This window comes from Rhinatrema bivittatum, chromosome 2 (assembly GCF_901001135.1).
Source record: "Rhinatrema bivittatum chromosome 2, aRhiBiv1.1, whole genome shotgun sequence".
NCBI lineage: Eukaryota > Metazoa > Chordata > Amphibia > Gymnophiona > Rhinatrematidae > Rhinatrema > Rhinatrema bivittatum.
This window is the reverse complement of record NC_042616.1, coordinates 446,333,203-446,352,270: the sequence shown is the minus strand read 5'-3', so window position 1 is coordinate 446,352,270 and position 19,068 is coordinate 446,333,203. Positions and strand designations below refer to the sequence as shown.

The 19,068-nt window shown below is 42.1% G+C and overlaps 1 protein-coding gene across 3 annotated transcripts in view; it reads right to left on the bottom strand.

Moving 5' to 3' along the window:
- Positions 1–6,626: 6,626 nt before the first annotated feature.
- MARCH11 (membrane associated ring-CH-type finger 11) overlaps positions 6,627–19,068 on the bottom strand; it is a 164,993-nt gene continuing 152,551 nt past the window's right edge. For 2 of the 3 annotated variants that reach the window (XM_029592663.1, XM_029592664.1), the window contains one exon: positions 6,627–7,146. In XM_029592663.1, the coding sequence (XP_029448523.1) occupies positions 6,824–7,146 (323 nt within the window). In that variant the 3' untranslated portion in view covers positions 6,627–6,823. The remainder of the gene's footprint in view (positions 7,147–19,068) is intronic. The other variant, XM_029592665.1, reaches the window with a different exon arrangement.

Below are 19,068 nucleotides of genomic sequence, written 5' to 3'. Positions count from 1 at the left end.
CGCTGATACTGTCATGGCCCCAGCGGATACCCCCGGAATCATAGCAGCTGGTGGCAGAGGAGGAGCAAATGTACCCAGTGAAGAAGATCTTAGACATAAGACGCCATCACAGTCAATGGAAATATCTGATTGCTTGGGAAGGCTTTGCTCCCAACGAAAACACCTGGGAGCCAGCTGCCAATATACTAGATAAGGATTCACTTCAGCATTTCCATGCCTCCCAACCAGGAAAACCTGGACCTTCTAGGAGGAAGCCTTGAAGGGGGGGCGGGGGGTACTGTTAGGTGCCCTGGCCTCGGGGAGTCAGGCCAGGTCTCCTCACCTGCGCAGGCAGGAAGCCCACTCCAGTACCCCTCTGCCGCTGCCATGTCCCAGCGTGGCTCGCCCCCATTGCAGCCTGCTCGCAGTGCCCCAATGCTGCTGCATCCCCGGACTCCCTAGGTGCACAAACGCACGTGCATGGACTCAATTTACAGGGCCAATGGCGGGAAAGTTTTCCACGGCCCGAGATGACATCAGGCAAGGCAGGTATAAATAACCTGCCTTGCCACTTCCTCCTTGGCTCGGCAACAGGTCCAGCTCCTGGTGTGTGCATCCTGACCCTGTGTTCCTGTGATTCTTCCTACTCCTGCTCCTGCCCTAGTCCTGCTCCAGTTCCTCATCATTCTTACTCGCTCAGATTGATCTACTGGCTCTGACCTTGCTCGTCTCACTGTTCCTGCTTGTCCGCTGCCTGCCCTGATCTTCAGCCTGGTCCAACGTTCCTGCTTGTCCGCTGCCTACCCTGATCATCAGCCTGGTCCACCATTCCTGCTTGTCCACTGCCTGCCCTGATCTTTGGTCTGGTCCACCATTCCTGCTTGTCTGCTGCCTGCCCAGACCTCGGCCTGGCCTCTATCTCCTGTAGCCTGCTGCCTGTCTCGACCCTTGCCATGTCTGACCTGTCTTCCGCCTGCCGTCCGAGAGACCCACACCTAAGTCCTGCCAGTCCTGGCACCCAAGGGCTAAACCCGCGGGGAAAGTGGGTTGGTATAGGTGAAGGTCCTGATGAGCTCTCTCCCTTGGAACCACCTCCCAATGACGAGAACCACCAAGGGTGGTGGCAACAATCTCGTCTTGGCTCAAGGGTCCACCTTCCTTACAGATAATAAGGCAACATACAAAAGAAAGGCAAGTCAAAAAGAGGCCTAATACCTAGAATAGCATTCTTACATCAAGCACTGAGTTATTAAAGTCCACTACTAACTATCAAAATACTAGAGCAAGTCCTTGCAGCCAAAACATTTTAAAGCTTAATAGAGTTATAAAAAGCAGAAGGTTTCCCTCAAATGTAATACTACATTTGCAAGGAAACTCAAAAGAGAATCTCATCCCTAGGGTGAGAAGTTCTTTGCTTGGGGGAAAAAAGCAGCACATTTTGAAATCTAAAGTAGTCTCAAAATATAGCTGCAATCTGGCTCAGGAGCAAAAGTGATCAAAATCATGGCATTAGACATTCCTGCTATTTATTAGAGCTTTCTAGAAATGTGATTAAATCCAGATACATCTTTAATACTAGCAACAGATATTAATTGCCCTCTAGCTGCAATATAGTGTGCCTGGAAGAGCAATGACAGGTTTTTTTTAAGTATTTGCTGCACCTCCTACAGATACAGCTTCACCATGTTCACTAGAACAATCAAAGGGAATTTGGAAAAGTTTCTTAACTCTCCATATTACAATGTGCTATTTCTTTGTCAATAATTAAGATACAATTACAAATCCACAGATCTATTATCTTTTTCTCCAATTGTCCCAATGTCTCACCATTATTTTCCAGTGATCTCCCCTGAGCATTAACTTCAGATTGTAATGTAGCAGAGCTCACCAAAACTCTACCAGTTCTAACTATTTCATAATGACTATGGCATTCCACAATGAATCTAAAATACCACCTTTGTCTTGACCAATCCCACACACTAGTTAACTAGACTGTGACCCACTTTCCCCATGATCCCAGGATGATGTGAAGCTACCCCTGCATTTGCTCCACTCATCTTCTCTTTACGCCACTGAAGGCCTGATATCAAACATTACCTGAATCAGCAAAAACAGAATTCTTGACAAATCTGTCCCGCTAGTATGAGCCACCACTGACATGCTTCTGCATCAGATGTTTCTATCAATGGACCGGCAATAAGATAACATCCCAGTCATAGGGATAAAATACGCAACTGAGGCTTAGCAATGCTTCAAAGTTGCTTGAAGTAAGTATTCTAACATAAACCCCCTCTTCTGGTGTATGACCTCCTGCCACAGGAGTCATAAAGCCATCAGAGTCACCTGGATAAGCTGCGGGGTAATCGCCAGCTCCAGAGGATATGTTTGGGTCTTCTCTTTTCACCTCCTCATGATGTGCATGGCAAAAGTGGCCTCGATACTTGGATTCCTCTGCAGGCTAAGAAATCACAGCTCAGCGCTCAGCATCTAACTCTGTCACCATCTTAGCTCCCTCGACCTTTTTTAGTGCATGGAATATATTTTATCTGAGCTTCCTAGATGGTATTTTCAAGCAATCTCTATTGCATCCGGATTCCATCTCCTTTTATGGTTGCTGCTGATCATCAGATATGGTTGATGCTGAATGTATTTAGGTGACTGGATTATGCCACATCACTCTTGCCTAGTCTAGTCATGTTTCACCAATCTTGGGACAAAACTGAGTATAAGGATTCTTAGTTTTACATGCGTCGGCTTACAAGATGGACTAGATAGGTTGCCCTGCAGTTTTTATATACATCACAAAATATAAAAAATAACTCGATATACGTATTGAACTCAATTTGTAGTTTGGTATGTGGTTATAATCTAATGCTGGAATTATATTCCCTTTCACGTTTATACCATGCAGCACACTATTTTTTTTATTTATTTAAAATGTATAAACCGCCTATCGACTTTACTAGGCAGTTTACAAGAAAATATTAATAATCCATTCAAATAAAATATCAAATATATAAAATAAACAATGAAACAAAGCATTATAAATATATTATACCAGATTGTTATTATTGGCACTTCACTACTTTGTGGTCTACTTAAACTACTTACACAATTGAGAGTAGATAAAGCAATGATACCAAATGGTATAAACCCCAGAATTGTTAAAAAGCTCACAGCTCTGTGTTATCAAAGAATAAGATCCGAACTTCTTGGCTCTCTTTATGTTAGATTCAACAACCACAAAAGTGTGTGGTAATTTAATTGGACCTTGTTGAGTCCTGGAACTATCTGGACATGGTACTTAGTGGCACTTTCTTTCTAACAGGAAGTATGGAGAGTATGGTCTCCCACATTCTCTTCTATACATGCTGTAGGAGTTGGTGAATGGGCACTGCCTACAACTCCATGGAAGCATTGAGAAGCCTGAGGAAGCCTAGTATTTATTTAAAATTTCTTATGTTCAATGGACCAGGTATTCTAAGCAGATTACAAAGCAACATATACATCATTAAACACTCAACATAACAAACAATGAAACCAAAAAGTTCAATAATCAAGTAAAATAATGAATGTAATCAAATAAAAAAGCATGAGTGATATCCTGCAAATCTTAAGAAAAAGCCTGTTTTAAAAAAATGTTTTCAATTTCTTAAGAAAAATCTTATAGTCCATAATGTCACAGAGCTCAGCTGATAGTCAAGGTGTCTCAGCCTCTAAAATAAAAGGAATAGCTTTGTATTAACAATAGGAAGGAAAGGACTTTTGGAGGGGACCTACTACTTGCTTGAAGAAGAAAGGCATCCCAAGGAAAATCAGAAGGATACTTTTCTTCAGAAACTGATTCTCCAGGAACTCAGATCTCTTCAAAGTAAGAAACTGATTTAAAAGAGTCATCAAAGTCTGAGAAGGCACAACCCTAAAGTCATAACCTCAATAAGCCTTCCAGATGATTTGCTGGACTTTGGAGCCAAGTGATGTTGCGGTACTGGAGAGTGCATCAATGTTGAGCTTTCATACCAAGACACTGTCATTGCTGATCTGCTCAATGCCAGGGCATATGTTTTGAGGACTGGTTCTGCTGGCATCAAAAACAGTGCCAAGCTACTTGGAACCAGCACCTACATCTGCTTGAGGAGTCATATAAGGGTTCTGAGGCTTCTTCTGTCCAACTGTCCCATCCTTTGGAATGCCCTTCCTGATTCACTCCAAGTAACATTGAATATTAAGGAGTTCAAGAAAAATTGGAAAACTTACCTTTTCTCATTAGATTTTGGTAATGCAGTATAGCATTTGGTTTATGGTCTTCTGCCACATATATATGAGGTGTGATTCATACATGTCTTTCTTTTTATGGTGTGAGAATGTTCTTATTTCATGATTTGAATGTTTTATTTTTGTATCATACTCTATTGTTTTATTTTATGTATGTAACCTTGTAAACTGCCTTGGCCAAGATTCCTTATAGAGGGCAGTATATAAAAATCTTTTAAATAAATAAATAAATAAATAAATAAATAAATACATACATAGACATTGCTAGAGCCAGCACTGAGTGGGATAACTAAGAAAGGAGATGACCTCTGGGAACTATAAAGGAAGTGCTGATGGCAGTAAACTCGACCCTTGGAGACTGATGCAACTGAATACTTTGATGGGAGACAGAGCTCTTCTCCTGATATTTTTGCTTGGAAGGGCAGCTAGATGTAGTTGCAATCTTCATGCTCACAGATCTATGAGAAGTGTAAAGACTTCATAGTCTTCAATCAATGTTTGGTACCATGCCTCTCTATCTGAGTCTGACTGAAGAACCCTTTTCAGGTGCTGAGTGGTAAGAGTAAAGAGGTTCCCTGCTCTTGGGTCTATGCTTCAAGTGACAACTGAAGCTCCCTTGATGCTGATGAATCACCAGCAGACAGTGCAGCTCCTGGGTCATTCGATATTGTTGCCAGTGAGGTTGCACCAGACTGTGCCTTGGCAGAGAAGATATCTTGCAATCTCAGCTTCTGAAGCAGAATGGTCCTTTGAAGAGATGCCACAGCCAAGGATATCAGACTCTAATTCCAGATGATCAGTGATAAAAATCTTGAAGTTGCAGCAAGGGTAGCTCTTGAAACCACTGGTCTTTTCAGTCATTGTGAGACAAATGATCAAAGCAAAATCAAAACTTAAAATTTTTATGGTGAAATAGAAGAAAGAATGACTGAGTCTGCCCTATAATGCCACACTAAGGAAGAAAATGTCAAAAACTTAGGGCCAAATTAACCTGTTAAAAAATGAAAATGCAAAAACTGTTGAGAAAAACTAACTAAAGGAATTTACCATGGTAAGCAGTAATAGAAGCTGACTTAACAGACTCAAACATGAAGATAAAATTCAACTTACCTGATAATTTGTTTCCTTTATTTTTGCTACATCAGGTCCTGCTTTGCAGGAAAGCAGGAAAAAACACATCCAACTATAACCACAGACAAAAAGGGATGAAGTGCCTTTATGAGACAGTTTTCAAAAGCTTTTCTGGACATTTCCAATATTTTCTGGAAGACTGCCCATGTTGGCACCATCCAATGATATCTCCCACTTGTGTGGCTAAATAATACTACTTGTCCTTGGAAATTTAAGGAATCCATTGGAAGAAAGAAGGTAAAGGGGAAATATGATAGAAAAAGAAATTCAAGGGCAAGGGATTATGATGGGGGCAATTTGAAACTCTGCACAGAGTATCACTTTGAAAATGCAGGGGCTGGCCTCACTGTACCCATGAACTTAAACCATGCACAGGAATTTCAAAATGAAATCCCCATGTATTGGTTACTGGTTCTACCCTCTCCCGGACCCAACCCTTCTTGGCACGGATAAAAGTACCCATGCTGTGAAACATTCAAGTACTTTTGCCTGTAGAGGGGGAGAGCTTTCTATTTTACCTGGATATTTGCTTAGTTTCCTGGGTAAAATAATTTGAATATTGTCATCCCCATGAATATGGAGAGAGGGAGACATTAAAGGGCCTGATTTTCAAAAGCATTCACTGGGTTAAAACTAGATTTTACTCCAGTCAATGCACTTTACTTAAGTAGGCTTTTGAAAATTGCCACAATATATGCCATTGAATTGTCCATAGGATTTACTCAAGTAAGTGCACTTTACTCAAGTAAATGATTTTTGAAAATTTCTACAATAGCATGTTACATTTACATATATAACTCCTTTGATAATTACCCCCAAAGAAAAGAATTCCTTTCTGAGAGGGTGGTAGATGCCTAGAATAATCTACCAATCAAGGTGGCAGAAAGAAATACCTGACAGAATTTAAGCATGATTGGGACAGAGAGTAGTGATAAGAACAGAAATTGGAAAATATTGGGTAAAAGAATGGGCCTGGTTGTTGGTTTAGGTATGTAAATTCATATGCTTACCTACCCGCAATAATGGAGGTCCAAAGAAGATAATAAAACTGACTTAGACAAGCAGCAATCTCCAGCAGGTGATCAAGCATGGCTGAAGGCCAGAAGATAAACTTAAACTAGACCGCTACTGAATTACTATGTTACTAGGTGAGATACAGTACCTAAATACCTACCAATTTTTAGAAAAATCTGAATACGAGATTCCTAAGTAAAAGTAGCACAAACCAGGAAATATAGTGAGACTTTTTTCAGAAAAGTTTATTTGCAATTCAGTTTATAATATAAAAAAAAAACAAATTTAAAAAATGTATAGATATGTTTTTTAAAAGTCATATGTTTTCACCATTCATCACTACTACATTCCAAAATACGGTTAAGAGTTCAAGTTCAAGAAGAACATTATCCTCATTTGTTTAGCATAGCAGGGATAATGTGCTTCACACTGAAGTTACTCTCATCACAACCTCACTAGAACTACTTTCTTCTAAAGAATCTTCTTGAGGTCTCATCCGATTGAACAGGTGTAATAGTACATAGCCACACTGAAATCTTGGAGAGCTTAACTGTGTTGGATGAACTAAGTTACTGGATCTTAAAGCAGACAGTGGTAACCACAATGTCCTATTTGTTGAAGACATACCACGACTGCTTTCCTCTATGTCTGTAGCTTTGTCATAATTTAGTACATCCCAGTGTAGATTAACAGCTCTCCAGCGTTTAAATACTTTGAAAACTGCTGCTCCTTCGTGAATAATTAGGCCTGAAATTCAGAAAATAAAAATAGGTTACTATCATCTTCAATAGCCGAAACACACATAAAAATACTTAATAATATGATGGAATCATTTTAAAAGAACATTTGTAAGTCTATGTAAATATATTCTTCTTTTTATAGTTTATTATCAAGCAGATATCTTGAATACAACATTAATTTAATTATTTTCATGGGTTATTTGTTTTTCTAATTTTTAATTTATACTTTGCATTTGGCTATGACTTTTGACTAGAGTGCTGATATTATAAACACCTAAACAGAATATTTCAGAGATGATCTGCATTTAAAATAGGTTCTTTTAAGCGTTTATTCCAGCAATCAAGACATAAGAACATAATAAATTGTCATACTGGATCAGACCAAAGGACCATCAAGCCCAGCATCCTGTTTCCAATAGTGGCCAATCCAGGCTACCTGGCAAATACCCAAACAGTAAGTAGATCCCATGCTACTGATGCCAGTAATAACAGTGGCTATTTTCTAAGTCAACTTCATTAATAGCAGTTAATGGACTTCTCCTCCAAGAACTTATCCAATCCTTTTTTATGTTTAAACGTTTTTATTAAATTTTCCAACGACAAGTATTACAACACTGAGGTGGGTGGTGCTCTGAACCCCCTCAGAAACAAACGCCAACACTATACAACCCCAAAGATTTCCCTCCCACTCTTCCCTCCCCCCCTTTTTATTATTAGTGAAGTTCACAAGTGAGTATCAGTCCACTTAGTCCATAAAGCACTTCCTTGCACTGGCCAGAACATAAGATGAGCATATCAATCATTGTTGATAAGACTGCGTGCTCGGTGCAGGAGAGACTGTAAGTAAGGTTGCCACACCTTAAGAAATAGCCGCCGACGTTTTGGAGAGGTCCTGGACGCCATACATTCCATATTCATCATGTCATGAAAACACTTGATTAATAGCAGGTAATGGACTTCTCCTCCAAGAACTTATCCAATCCTTTTTTAAACACAGCTACACTAACTGCACACTAACAACATCCTCTGGCAACAAATTCCAGAGCTTAATTGTGCATTGAGTGAAAAAGAATGAACAGCAAATAAACATAAATAAAAGAATGAAAACTGAAACAAAATAAATTAATGGTTTATTAAAGAGACTTGCTTCACAATAACCTATAGTTAGGGACCTTCATTTTCAGCTTTTATTTTATTTTCCTGGAACTTTATCAGTGTTTATTACAACAAACAAAACTGGGAGAAATTCAGTGGTAAATAGTGAGTCATTTTCTTTCACTTGTTTTTTCCAGGTTTTGTTCACTATAATAAACACTGATAATTTCCCGAAGAAAAATAAAATAAAAACTGAAAATGAAGGTCCCTACCCATAACATAAAAACAATTTCTACAATAAGCTATTGGTCTCATTTAAGAATAGAATGAGCTTGTTTTATTTTTTTATGCTTCATTTTACCCCATTTCAGGCCAGCTTACACCGCTATTTCACCATTGTTTTGGGACAGTGGTACTCAATCATTATCATTCTGTAAGTAGCCTTTAGAGATTGTCCTCAGAGTCACATTTTTGTATTAATTCCATTTAGCTTGTGTAAATTAAAAGGCGATGCTACAGAACAGCCATTCTGAAGGTCCGGGGGACCATATGTGACTTTTAAACATTTAGTACAGTATCAATATATCAGATGGTCTAAATTCCCAGTGGTTATTACTAGGGATGCGCATTCATTTGGAAAGAATTAGGCAATTTCAACGTTTCGGGGGACACAAATCCCGAAACGGATTTTTCCCGAAATTCGGGAAAAATTTGTTTTCGGGTTTGCACAGGGGGAGGGGCAAATTTATTTTTTTTAAAAACTCCAAACCCACCCCAACCCTTCTAATTTACTTAATTACAAACCCCACCCTACCGATCCCCCCAAAAACTTACCAAACATCCTTGGTGGTCTAGCGGGGGTCCCGGGAGTGATCTCCCCTTCCCGGGCTGTCGGCTGCCACTAATCAAAATGGCGCCAGTGGCCCTTTGCCCTTACCATGTGACAGGGGCTACCGGTGCCATTGGTCGGCCCCTGTCACATGATAGGCACAATGGATGGCCCGCACTTTTTTTTAAGATGGCTCCGGCCATCCATTGCTCCTACCATCTGACAGGGGCCAACCAATGGCACCGGTAGCCCCTGTCACAGGGTAAGGGCAAAGGGCCACTGCTGCCATTTTGATTAGTGGCAGCCGACAGCCCAGGAGGGGGAGATCACTCCCAGGACCCCCGCTGGACCACTAGGGACTTTTGGTAAGTTTTTGGGGGGTTGGGAGGGCAGGGGGGGTTGTAATTAAGTAAATTAGAAGGGTTGGGGGGGGTTTGGTCCATTTCCGAAAACGAACGGAAAAAAGTTTTTGGGTTCGGGGAGTGGACCGAAAATGGTCCACCCTGAACCCAAAAACGAACTGAAAAAAAATGGGTGCACATCCCTATTAATTACTATTAACCATTGCTGCTCAAGCCTACTGACTACTATCCGATGCTGCTCATCCATGTTGACACAAATGATACTGCTAGATACCACACAGATCTTATCAAAAGTGATTTCATGGCTCTGGGAGAGAGGGTGAAGCAGATAGGTTCACAGATTGTATTCCCCTCCAACCTCTCAGTCAAGGATACAGGCCAAGGCAGGGAAGCTCACATTTTGGAGATGAATGAATAACTGTGTAGATGGTACTGATAAGAGCATTTAAACTTTCTGGTCTATGAAATGATGTTTCAAGGATTGTTAAGCAGAGATGGGATCCACCTGCAAAAGAAGGGATACAGCATCTTACAGCACAGACTTACCAACCCACTGAGGGCTTTAAACTAGGATCATTGGGGCTGAGTGAACAAAGCCATATGGAAAAGTGAAAGTCCTTAGGCAAGTAAAACATTAGAGAAAAAGGGAAGAGTGGCGATGATGTTATGCTGAGCAGACGCTCCTGAATCTCGCTCCCTTAGAAGTAGCAGCATTATATTTTTTCTAAGTATTATTTAGTGGATTCTTTCCTATCTGAAATACTTGACAAGTAGGGGAATTCATGGACAATTTTGTTTTCAAGAAATCAGATGAGATGGCAGGAAGACTGAAATGTTTGGGGCTCACAAAAATCTGACTTCTGAGGGAAAAAATGGTGCAGGACATGAGCCCTGCCTCGGAGGGCCTCTCCAAGGCAGCATTGAAAGATCTTACCAGGGCCATTTCTGCTACTCTCACTGATCATCTACAGAAAATTCAATTGTCTGCGGATGAGCTTAGAGACGAGGTCGAAACATACAATAATGTGCTCACAGAGGTGCAAAATAAGTTCTCCAAACATGATGATCATTTGGAGTCACTAGATACCAAGACCACTGTACCCAAGGCTAAAAATAAACTACCTGAGGACAAGCTTGATGATCATGAGAATCGCAGCAGGCGAAATAATTTATGTTTTCTCAGGGTCCTTGAAGCAGTGAACATGGAAGGACTACTACAGTTCTGTGAAACATGGCTCCCCAAGGTGTTGTCCATAAATATATCTGACAGAGTAATCTTGGTGAAACAGGCTCATCGAATTGGGGCGGGAGGCCAGGATCAATGTAGGCCGCACTAAGTTATAGTCAAGTTTTTTAACTACACTAAGCTGAAAATTTGTATGGCTTACCAAAAGGTTATTGAACTTCGATATGAGAACTCCAAACTTTTGGTATTTCCAGACTTTTCAGCTAAAGTTCTTGCTTCTTGAAAGGAGTTCACTCTGTATTGTACTCTGTTATATCGAAAAGTAATCAAGTTTTCATTATAATTCCCTGCCCACTTGAAAGTATTTCATTGTGCTGAAACACATGTCCTCACCACTGGGAAGGAAGCTAAAGAATTTGTGGATCAAATGGAATGACTTGGGCCCATGCTGATCGTCCTGTTTAACATCAGTTAGACCTTTTTCTTTTGGATTCATTTAAGTACACATCAGAGGAAGAAGATCTCTCTGGAAGTTTGGAGAGCCAAAATCTTGCAACAATATGAAATGAGTTTTATCTCTGTGATCCCTTGGTACGGGTGATTGAATATTTGGAACTTGTTTTCATATGCGCCTTGAGCATCTCTGGTGATGCTACATCTACATGTTAATGTGCAATGGCAATTTGGTTTTTTTTTGCTCTTGCAATCTTTGAGGGAGAAACTCAAAGTTTTTCAAAAATTGTTTACTGTTTAAGGTTATGTGATTCTTACTTGCTCACTTTTTGAGAATTATTGAAACTCACTGTATTTGACTGGAAGGTTCTGCATCTCAAGATTGCTGCTGACTCTGGGAGGCCCTGGGATTTGAGCAGGCTATAGTGCTGGACACAGGGATCAGGAACAACCTCCGTTTCGAAGTGGAAGCTTGACTCATTCTTTGTTGAGCTTCAGAATTGTTATATTTGAGTATGGGTTAGTAGGTGGTTGGGTGGGGAGATTGTAACATTTTTTTTCAGGTATTTTTTCCCCGGGTGCTGTTGTTTATTGATATGTGTGTGTGGTTGTGAAAGGGGAGGGGTGGGTGAGTAAAATTGTATGGCATGCAAGTGTAAAAGTGTGGGGGTCTGTAAGTGATTTGGTGTTGAACCAGATAGCTCAGATAATGTGTGCTGTGGTGCCTTCTTCTGGAGATACTAGAGGGACTTAGGCTGGGGAGTTCTTCTTGGTCAGGAAACTAATAATCTGCTTGATCTCACTCTCTTTGTTAATATGTGGCTAAAGTGATTATCAGCTCCCTTACTGTAGATGGGCTCCATTCTCCCATAAAAAGGAAAACAGTATTAGCAGAATTTTAAAAAATATAAGTCCGATATTGTATTTCATCAGGAGATTCATTTAGATGACTGTGAGCATGCCAAACTTCGTGGAACAATGCTACTTCTCTTCTTTTTCTGTTAGACAAAGAGGGGTGGTTGTTTTGGTATGTAAAGCTGTTCCCTTTGTACTTGACCAGCAGGTCAAAGATCTCGAAGTCCAATTTGTTATCCTTCCTTATAGGATCTATATATGGGAAGAAAATAATTTTAGTGAATGTACACACTTTCAACAAATATTCTCTCGGGTTCTTTTCCTCTTTGGTGGCAAAATTACTATGCTGGGAAGGATATGTTCTCATAATGGCTGGGGATTTTAACATTACTAATAATCCATTGATAGACAGCCTGCTAAAACCCTTAAAAAAATCAGGCTGACATGGGCATTGAATTTTTGTGCAAAGAACTTAGGTTAGTGGACAACTGGCATATTCTGCATCTATAAGATAAAGAGTTTTCTTTTTATTCTCATCCCCACAATGTTTACTCCAGAATAGACTATTTTTGTTTTCAGAGACATGGAATGATAGACTACGATTGACGTATCCTTCTCTGATCATTCTTTGTTGGTCTCTTGGCTTTGTCTATCAGAGAGCGGAGGATGCCCTGTCTACTGGAAAATGTCAGCTTTACTGTATCATGACAAAGAAATACTTCTGTGAAAAATGGGAGAAGTATAAGACCTTCAATTTGTCATAAGATATCAGTGCCACCATGTACTGGAATGCTGCTAAATCTGTTTTAAAGAGCCAAATTATTGCCTATCAGGCGCGTATGAAGCGGGAAAGAACTAAGAACATCTTGGATCATTCTAAAAAGCTAATGTATTTTAAAAGATTACATGTACAGCAAATTATCTTGGATCTTAAATTGCAGATGCTTAAAGTCCGTAGTGAGCTAGATGTTTTACTAGAGTTCAAAGCTAGGCAAAAGTTGCTTTTCTTCCGATATATATTGCTTCAATGAGGCAACAAGTCGGGTAATCTCTTAGCTATCTTCTTAGAGCCTCTTGTCCTAAGCCTTTCATAACCAGATCGTTCCATCAGAATAAGCTTCACATAGGTATATCAGATATTTTAACTGTTTTTGAATTGTTTTATAAACAATCTACCTTATAAATGGCCTGTGACCGACGGCCCGCAAATGCGCAGTAGAGCGCAGCTCTACTGCGCATGTGCGGGCAAGGATGTCGATCAGAAAAAAAAAAATGGCGGTGGGGCCGCAGGAGCGGGAGGAGAAGCAGCGGCGCCGCGCGCCGCGCGCGGTGCCGCTGCTTCTCCTCCCCAGATCTGCCGGCAGATCTCGGGGGGGGGGGGGGTGTCACTCCCGCGCCCCCCCCACCGAGATCTGCCGGCAGATCTCGGGGGGGGGTGTCACTCCCGCGCCCCCCCCCCCCCGAGATCTGCCGGCAGGAGCGGGAGGAGAAGTAGCGGCAACCGCGCGCCGCGCGGTGCCGCTACTTCTCCTCCCCAGATCTGCCGGCAGATCTCGGGGGGGTCACTGCCGCGCGCGCGGGAGTGACCCCCCCCGAGATCTGCCGGCAGGAGCGGGAGGAGTTAATGGAGCCGGGTGAGGGTTGCGGGAAGTCGCGCTTACGGCGCCGGGAGGAAATGGAGGTGGGTGAAGGGAGGGAGAGGGGGACTGAGTGAGTGGGAGGGAGGGAGGGAGGGAGAGGGGGGACTGAGTGGGAGGGAGTGAGGGAGAGGGGGGACTGAGTGAGAGGAGAGGGAGGGTGGCGAGGAGTGGGTGGGGGAGGGGGGTGGTGAAGAGTGAGGGGAGAGAGAATGAGGGGGAGGTGAGAGACAGAGGGATGTAGCCCGTTTTAACGGGCTTTACGGCTTGTTATACATAAATGCTCCACAGGAAGTTGACAACTGCCAGCATTTTTTTTTTCATGGACAAATTTTTCCACAGCTGTCACCAGAAAATCAAGCAAAATTGTAATCTCCTATTAGGGAAGGGGAGATTAAGACTGTTATGAAATAATTAAAATTGGGAAAATCCCTGAGCCTAGATGGTTTTGGGATGGAATTCTATAAAATATTGGGTGCCAGCATTTTGTCCCCCCTTAACTGATAATTTTGCGTGAATCCAGAAAGGGAGGCATTTAGAACAAGGGCATAATTTAGCTACATTTATCTTAATCCCAAAACCTGGTAAGGATCCCCTACTCCCAGAATCATATAGGCCTATCTCTTTACTAAAGCAAGATACAAAAATTCTGGCAGCAGTGTTAGCAGGTAGATGGAACTTAGTTATTCACTTACTCATCTCAACTGACCAAGCAGGCTTTATTGTAGGCAGATACTCTTCTAGTAATGTACTGATGGTGCTTTTATCTCTCCACTCTTCTCAAAATAAATGTAGCAATGATCTTCTACCTAGACTAGATGCAGAGAAGGCCTTTGACCTTGTTGAGGGTTCCTTTATGTGATGGGTCCTTCAGCAGTTCAACTTTGGGGATCAGTTTCTTCAGTGGGTATAGGTCTTATATAATTTACTCAAGGCCCAAATTTATTTAATGGTGCACTTTCCAATTTATTCTGGAACATGGAATGAGGCAAGGATGTCCTTTGTCATCTTTGCTTTATGTGTTAGCCCTAGAACACCTGGCTATTAAATTGTGCAATAAGGCCAACTTTAAAGGCATTCTGATTAGAAGAAAACAAATGAAACTTAGTTTATTTGCTGATGACATGATGCTGTTTATAGAGAATCCAATGGATAGTCTTATATATTAACTCTATTACAGAATTCTACTCTTTTTTGGGACTTAAGATTAATTATAATAAATCTGAGGCCTTTCCCCTAGACCCTGACTTACAGAGATGGTGGAGAGGACCTTTTCCCCTCAAATGTAATGTAGATGCATTAAAATATCTGGGAATCTGGATCATGCATTCTGTTCAGAACATGTATAATCATAACGCAATTTGTACTCTCCAAAAGATGAAAACCCTACTGAATTCATGGGTTTTGTTCCCATTATCGGTTATGGGGAGAGGGGCAGTTAATAAAATGATAGTGCTCCTGAAATTATTGTACCCCCTCCAGATGCTCCTATTATGGGTGAGGACCTCAGAAAAATGACTTTACAGGTTTATGGTCTCTGCCTTTATATGGCGCGCTAGATGGGCTAGGATTCATTTAGATATTTTGATAAGGAATAAAAAGGTTGGAGGATTACCTATACCAGACTTGTGCTTGTACAATGCTGCCTGTCTGCTGCACTATATTCAGGATTGGATTTTCTTGAATAATAAATTTGATGGAAAGGACTTAATGGAAGAGTGGTCTTGGCCACATACAAATATTGTTACGATTTAGTGAATCCTTGATGGTTAACAGTCTTACCTCGGCCAAGCAGAAGTCCAACTCCGGTCCAGGTCAAGCCAGGCAGCTAGGCAAGAGTATCCAAGCCCGGTCCAGATCGAGGCAGGGAGCAAGGCAAGAGTATCCAAGTCCGGTCCGGGTCGAGGCAGGGAACAAGGCAAGAGTATCCAAGTCCGGTCCAGTCGAGGCGGGTAGCAAGGCAAGAGTATCCAAGCCCGGTCCAGATCGAGGCAGGGAGCAAGGCAAGAGTATCCAAGTCCGGTCCGGGTCGAGGCAGGGAACAAGGCAAGAGTATCCAAGTCCGGTCCAGGTCGAGGCGGGTAGCAAGGCAAGAGTATCCAAGTCCGGTCCGGGTCGAGCCAGGCAGCTAGGTAAGAGTATCCAAGTCCGGTCCGGGTCGAGGCAGGTAGCAAGCAAGAGTATCCAAGTCCAGTCCGGGTTGAGGCAGGAAGCAAGGCAACAGAATCCAAAAAGAGCACCAGTACAAGAAGCCTGTAGCTGAGGCGAGGTTATGCTGAAGTCGGGGCTTTAAGTACTGAGGTTCTCCCGTGCAATTCGCCGGACTTCCGGAGATGACGCACTTAAAGGGGGTGGAGTCTCGGCCTGAGTCCCGAAGTGGAACGCCGCTGCCGCCTGATGACGCCATGCGCTGGAAACGCCAAAGAGCCGGGACCCTGCTGATCGTGAGTGGTGACAGTACCTCTCCCGCAAGGCTCTCTCCTCCAATTCCCTGGACCAGGTTTATGAGGAAATTTTTGGTGAAATCATCGAAGTAACCGAGATGCCTGGATATTCTCACGTGGTTCCCAGGAATTTTCCTCAGGACCAAAATTTTTCCATGCTATTAAATACTGTATTCTCCCTCTAAGTCCAATATTTCTTTAATCTCATATGTTGCGTCGTCCTGTATAAAAGAGGGAGTGATTTTCTTGATTCTTTTAGAAGGCCAGGACAATACTGCTGGTTTTAGTAAAGAGATGTGGAACACATTATGGATACGAAGAGTGGGAGGCAACTGGAGTTTAAAGGCAACTTCATTAATTTGTTTGATCACCGGAAATGGTCCCACATATTTAGGTGCAAATTTTAGAGATGGGGTACGTAACTTAAGGTTCCTAGTACTTAACCACACCAAGTCCCCTGGTTGAAGGGAAGGGCCCTTTCTCCTCTTTTTGTCGGCCTTGGTTTTAATTCTACTGGAAGTTCGTCTCAACAGTTTTCATGTCTCCTCCCAGAGTTTGGTCATAGATTGTACCGTTTTATCCACAGCTGGGCAGGATGAGGGTGTGGCAATAGGAAGAGGAATCCGTGGATGTCTCCCAAAGACTAAAAAGAATGGTGAAGTTCCACTTGCTTGGGTAACATGGTTATTATGTGATAGTTCGGCCCAGGGTAACAAGGATGCCCAGTCATCTTGTCTTTGATTCACATAGACTGATTGGTGCATTCTGTTAACCCGTTGGACTGAGGATGGTAGGCTGATGAACTTAATCTGAAGTCTCTTGCATAAATTCCTCCAAATTTTCGCTGTAAATTGCACCCCCCCTGTCTGACACAATACTAGAGGGTAACCCATGGATACGGAAAATGTGCTGTACAAACAGTTGAGCCAATTCTGAGGCGGTGGGTAGCCCGGGGAGAGGAATAAAATGGGCCATTCTAGAAAACCGGTCAATGACCACCCAAATCACAGTATTTCCTTCTGACAGAGGAAGGTCGGTTATAAAGTCTGTGGCAATCTGTGACCAGGGTATCTTTGGAATAGGTAGTGGTTGCAGTAATCCAGCCGGTCGTTGTCGCAGAATCTTATGGGCAGCACAAGTAGCGCAGGAGTCCATATAACTCTTCACATCAGATCTCCATTTAGGCCACCAATAAGAGCGTGAGACAAGGTCTCTAGTTCTATGGATCCCCGGATGTCCTGCGAACTGGGAATCATGAGCCCATTGAAGAACTTTTTGTCGAAGTCTCTTAGGTACTACAGTTTTCCCCACCGGAACTATAAAGGTGGCTGCCACCATTATCCTGGCTGGATCGATTATATGGCGACATGGTTCCACAGTATCTTTAGGAATAAAACTTCGAGATAATGCATCTGCTCTAACGTTCTTCTTAGCAGCCCAAAAATGTATCTTAAAGTCAAACCGACTGAAAAATAATGCCCAACGAGCTTATCGGGGATTTAAACGTTGAGCCTGCGATAGGTAGGCGAGATTCTTGTGGTCCGTATAGATCTGAACAGTATGTTTGGCCCCCTCTAGAAGATGTCTTCATTCCTCCAGAGCTGCCTTGATCGCCAATAATTCCCGTTCTCCTATGGCATAATTCTTCTCCGCCAGTGAACATTTTTTGGAAAAATAGGCACAGGTATGTAGTGTTCCAGAATCAGAGGGTTGTAAGAAAATAGCTCCAACACCTACGGCTGAGGCATCTACCTCTACAATGAAAGGCTTAGCTGGGTCAGGTCGTATAAGGCAAGGATTTTTGGTAAATTCTTGTTTTAGCTGCTGAAACGCCTGAATGGCTTCCACAGGCCAGTTCTGAATTGGTGCTTTTTTCTTTGTTAAGGCAGTAAGGGGGGCTACTAATGTAGAGTAATCGGAAATGAATTGTCGATAATAATTAGAAAACCCCAAAAATCTCTGTAAAGCCTTCAATCCAGTGGGTTGAGACCAGTCCAATATGGCTTTAAGTTTCTCCAGATCCATGCGTAAGCCTTTCTGTGAAACAATATATCCCAAGAATGGTAACTCCTTCTGATGGAAGAGACATTTATCCAGTTTCACAAATAATTTGTTGTCTCGAAGACGTTGCAGAACTTGCTTGACATGAAGTTGGTGGTGTTGTAGATCTTTAGAAAAAATTAGGATGTCATCCAGGTAAACAATGACATGGGAATATAGTAGGTCACGAAAAATGTCATTAATCATATTCTGGAAAACTGCTGGTGCATTACATAGGCCGAACGGCATGACCCGATACTCGTAGTGTCCATCATGCGTGTTAAAGGCCATCTTCCATTCATCCTGTTCCCAGATTCGGACTAAATTATAAGCTCCACGCAGATCGAGTTTCGAAAAAAGTTTTGCTCTTTTTAGACGATCAAAAAGTTCTGATATTAGCGGAATCGGATATCGGTTTTTCTTTGTTATGGCATTTAGTCCTCTATAGTCGATACATGGCCGTAATGATCCATCCTTTTTTTTAACAAAAAAAAATCCTGCTCGCGCCGGAGAGGAGGAAGGTTTAATAAATCCTCTTGCCAGATTTTCTTGGATATATTGTGTCATGGCTCTTGATTCGGGTTCTGATAGAGTATAGACTCTCCCCCTGGGAGGCTCCTTACCTGGGATTAATTCGATTTCACACTCGTAGGAACGATGTGGTGGTAGAGTCTCAGCTTGTTGTTTGCTAAAGACATCAAGACATTCTGCGTATTGCTTGGGTAAGGCAGCTGGGATCTTTGTGGACTCAGATGTGATAAGGTTGGGTGGATGAACAGTCGATAGACAGTTGCGTTGGCAGTAGGGACTCCATTTCACCAGTTGCAAACTACCCCAGTCCAGGTGAGGTTGGTGTTGCCTCAACCAGGGTAGTCTTAAAATAATCTGATTGACTGAGGAAGGTAAGATAAATAACTGGATAGTCTCATGATGAAGGACTCCAGTAGTCATGTTGATGGGTTGGGTCCTGGCAGTAATTCTTTCTCCAATTGGTTGTCCCGAGACGATGAGACTACCAAAGGAGTCTT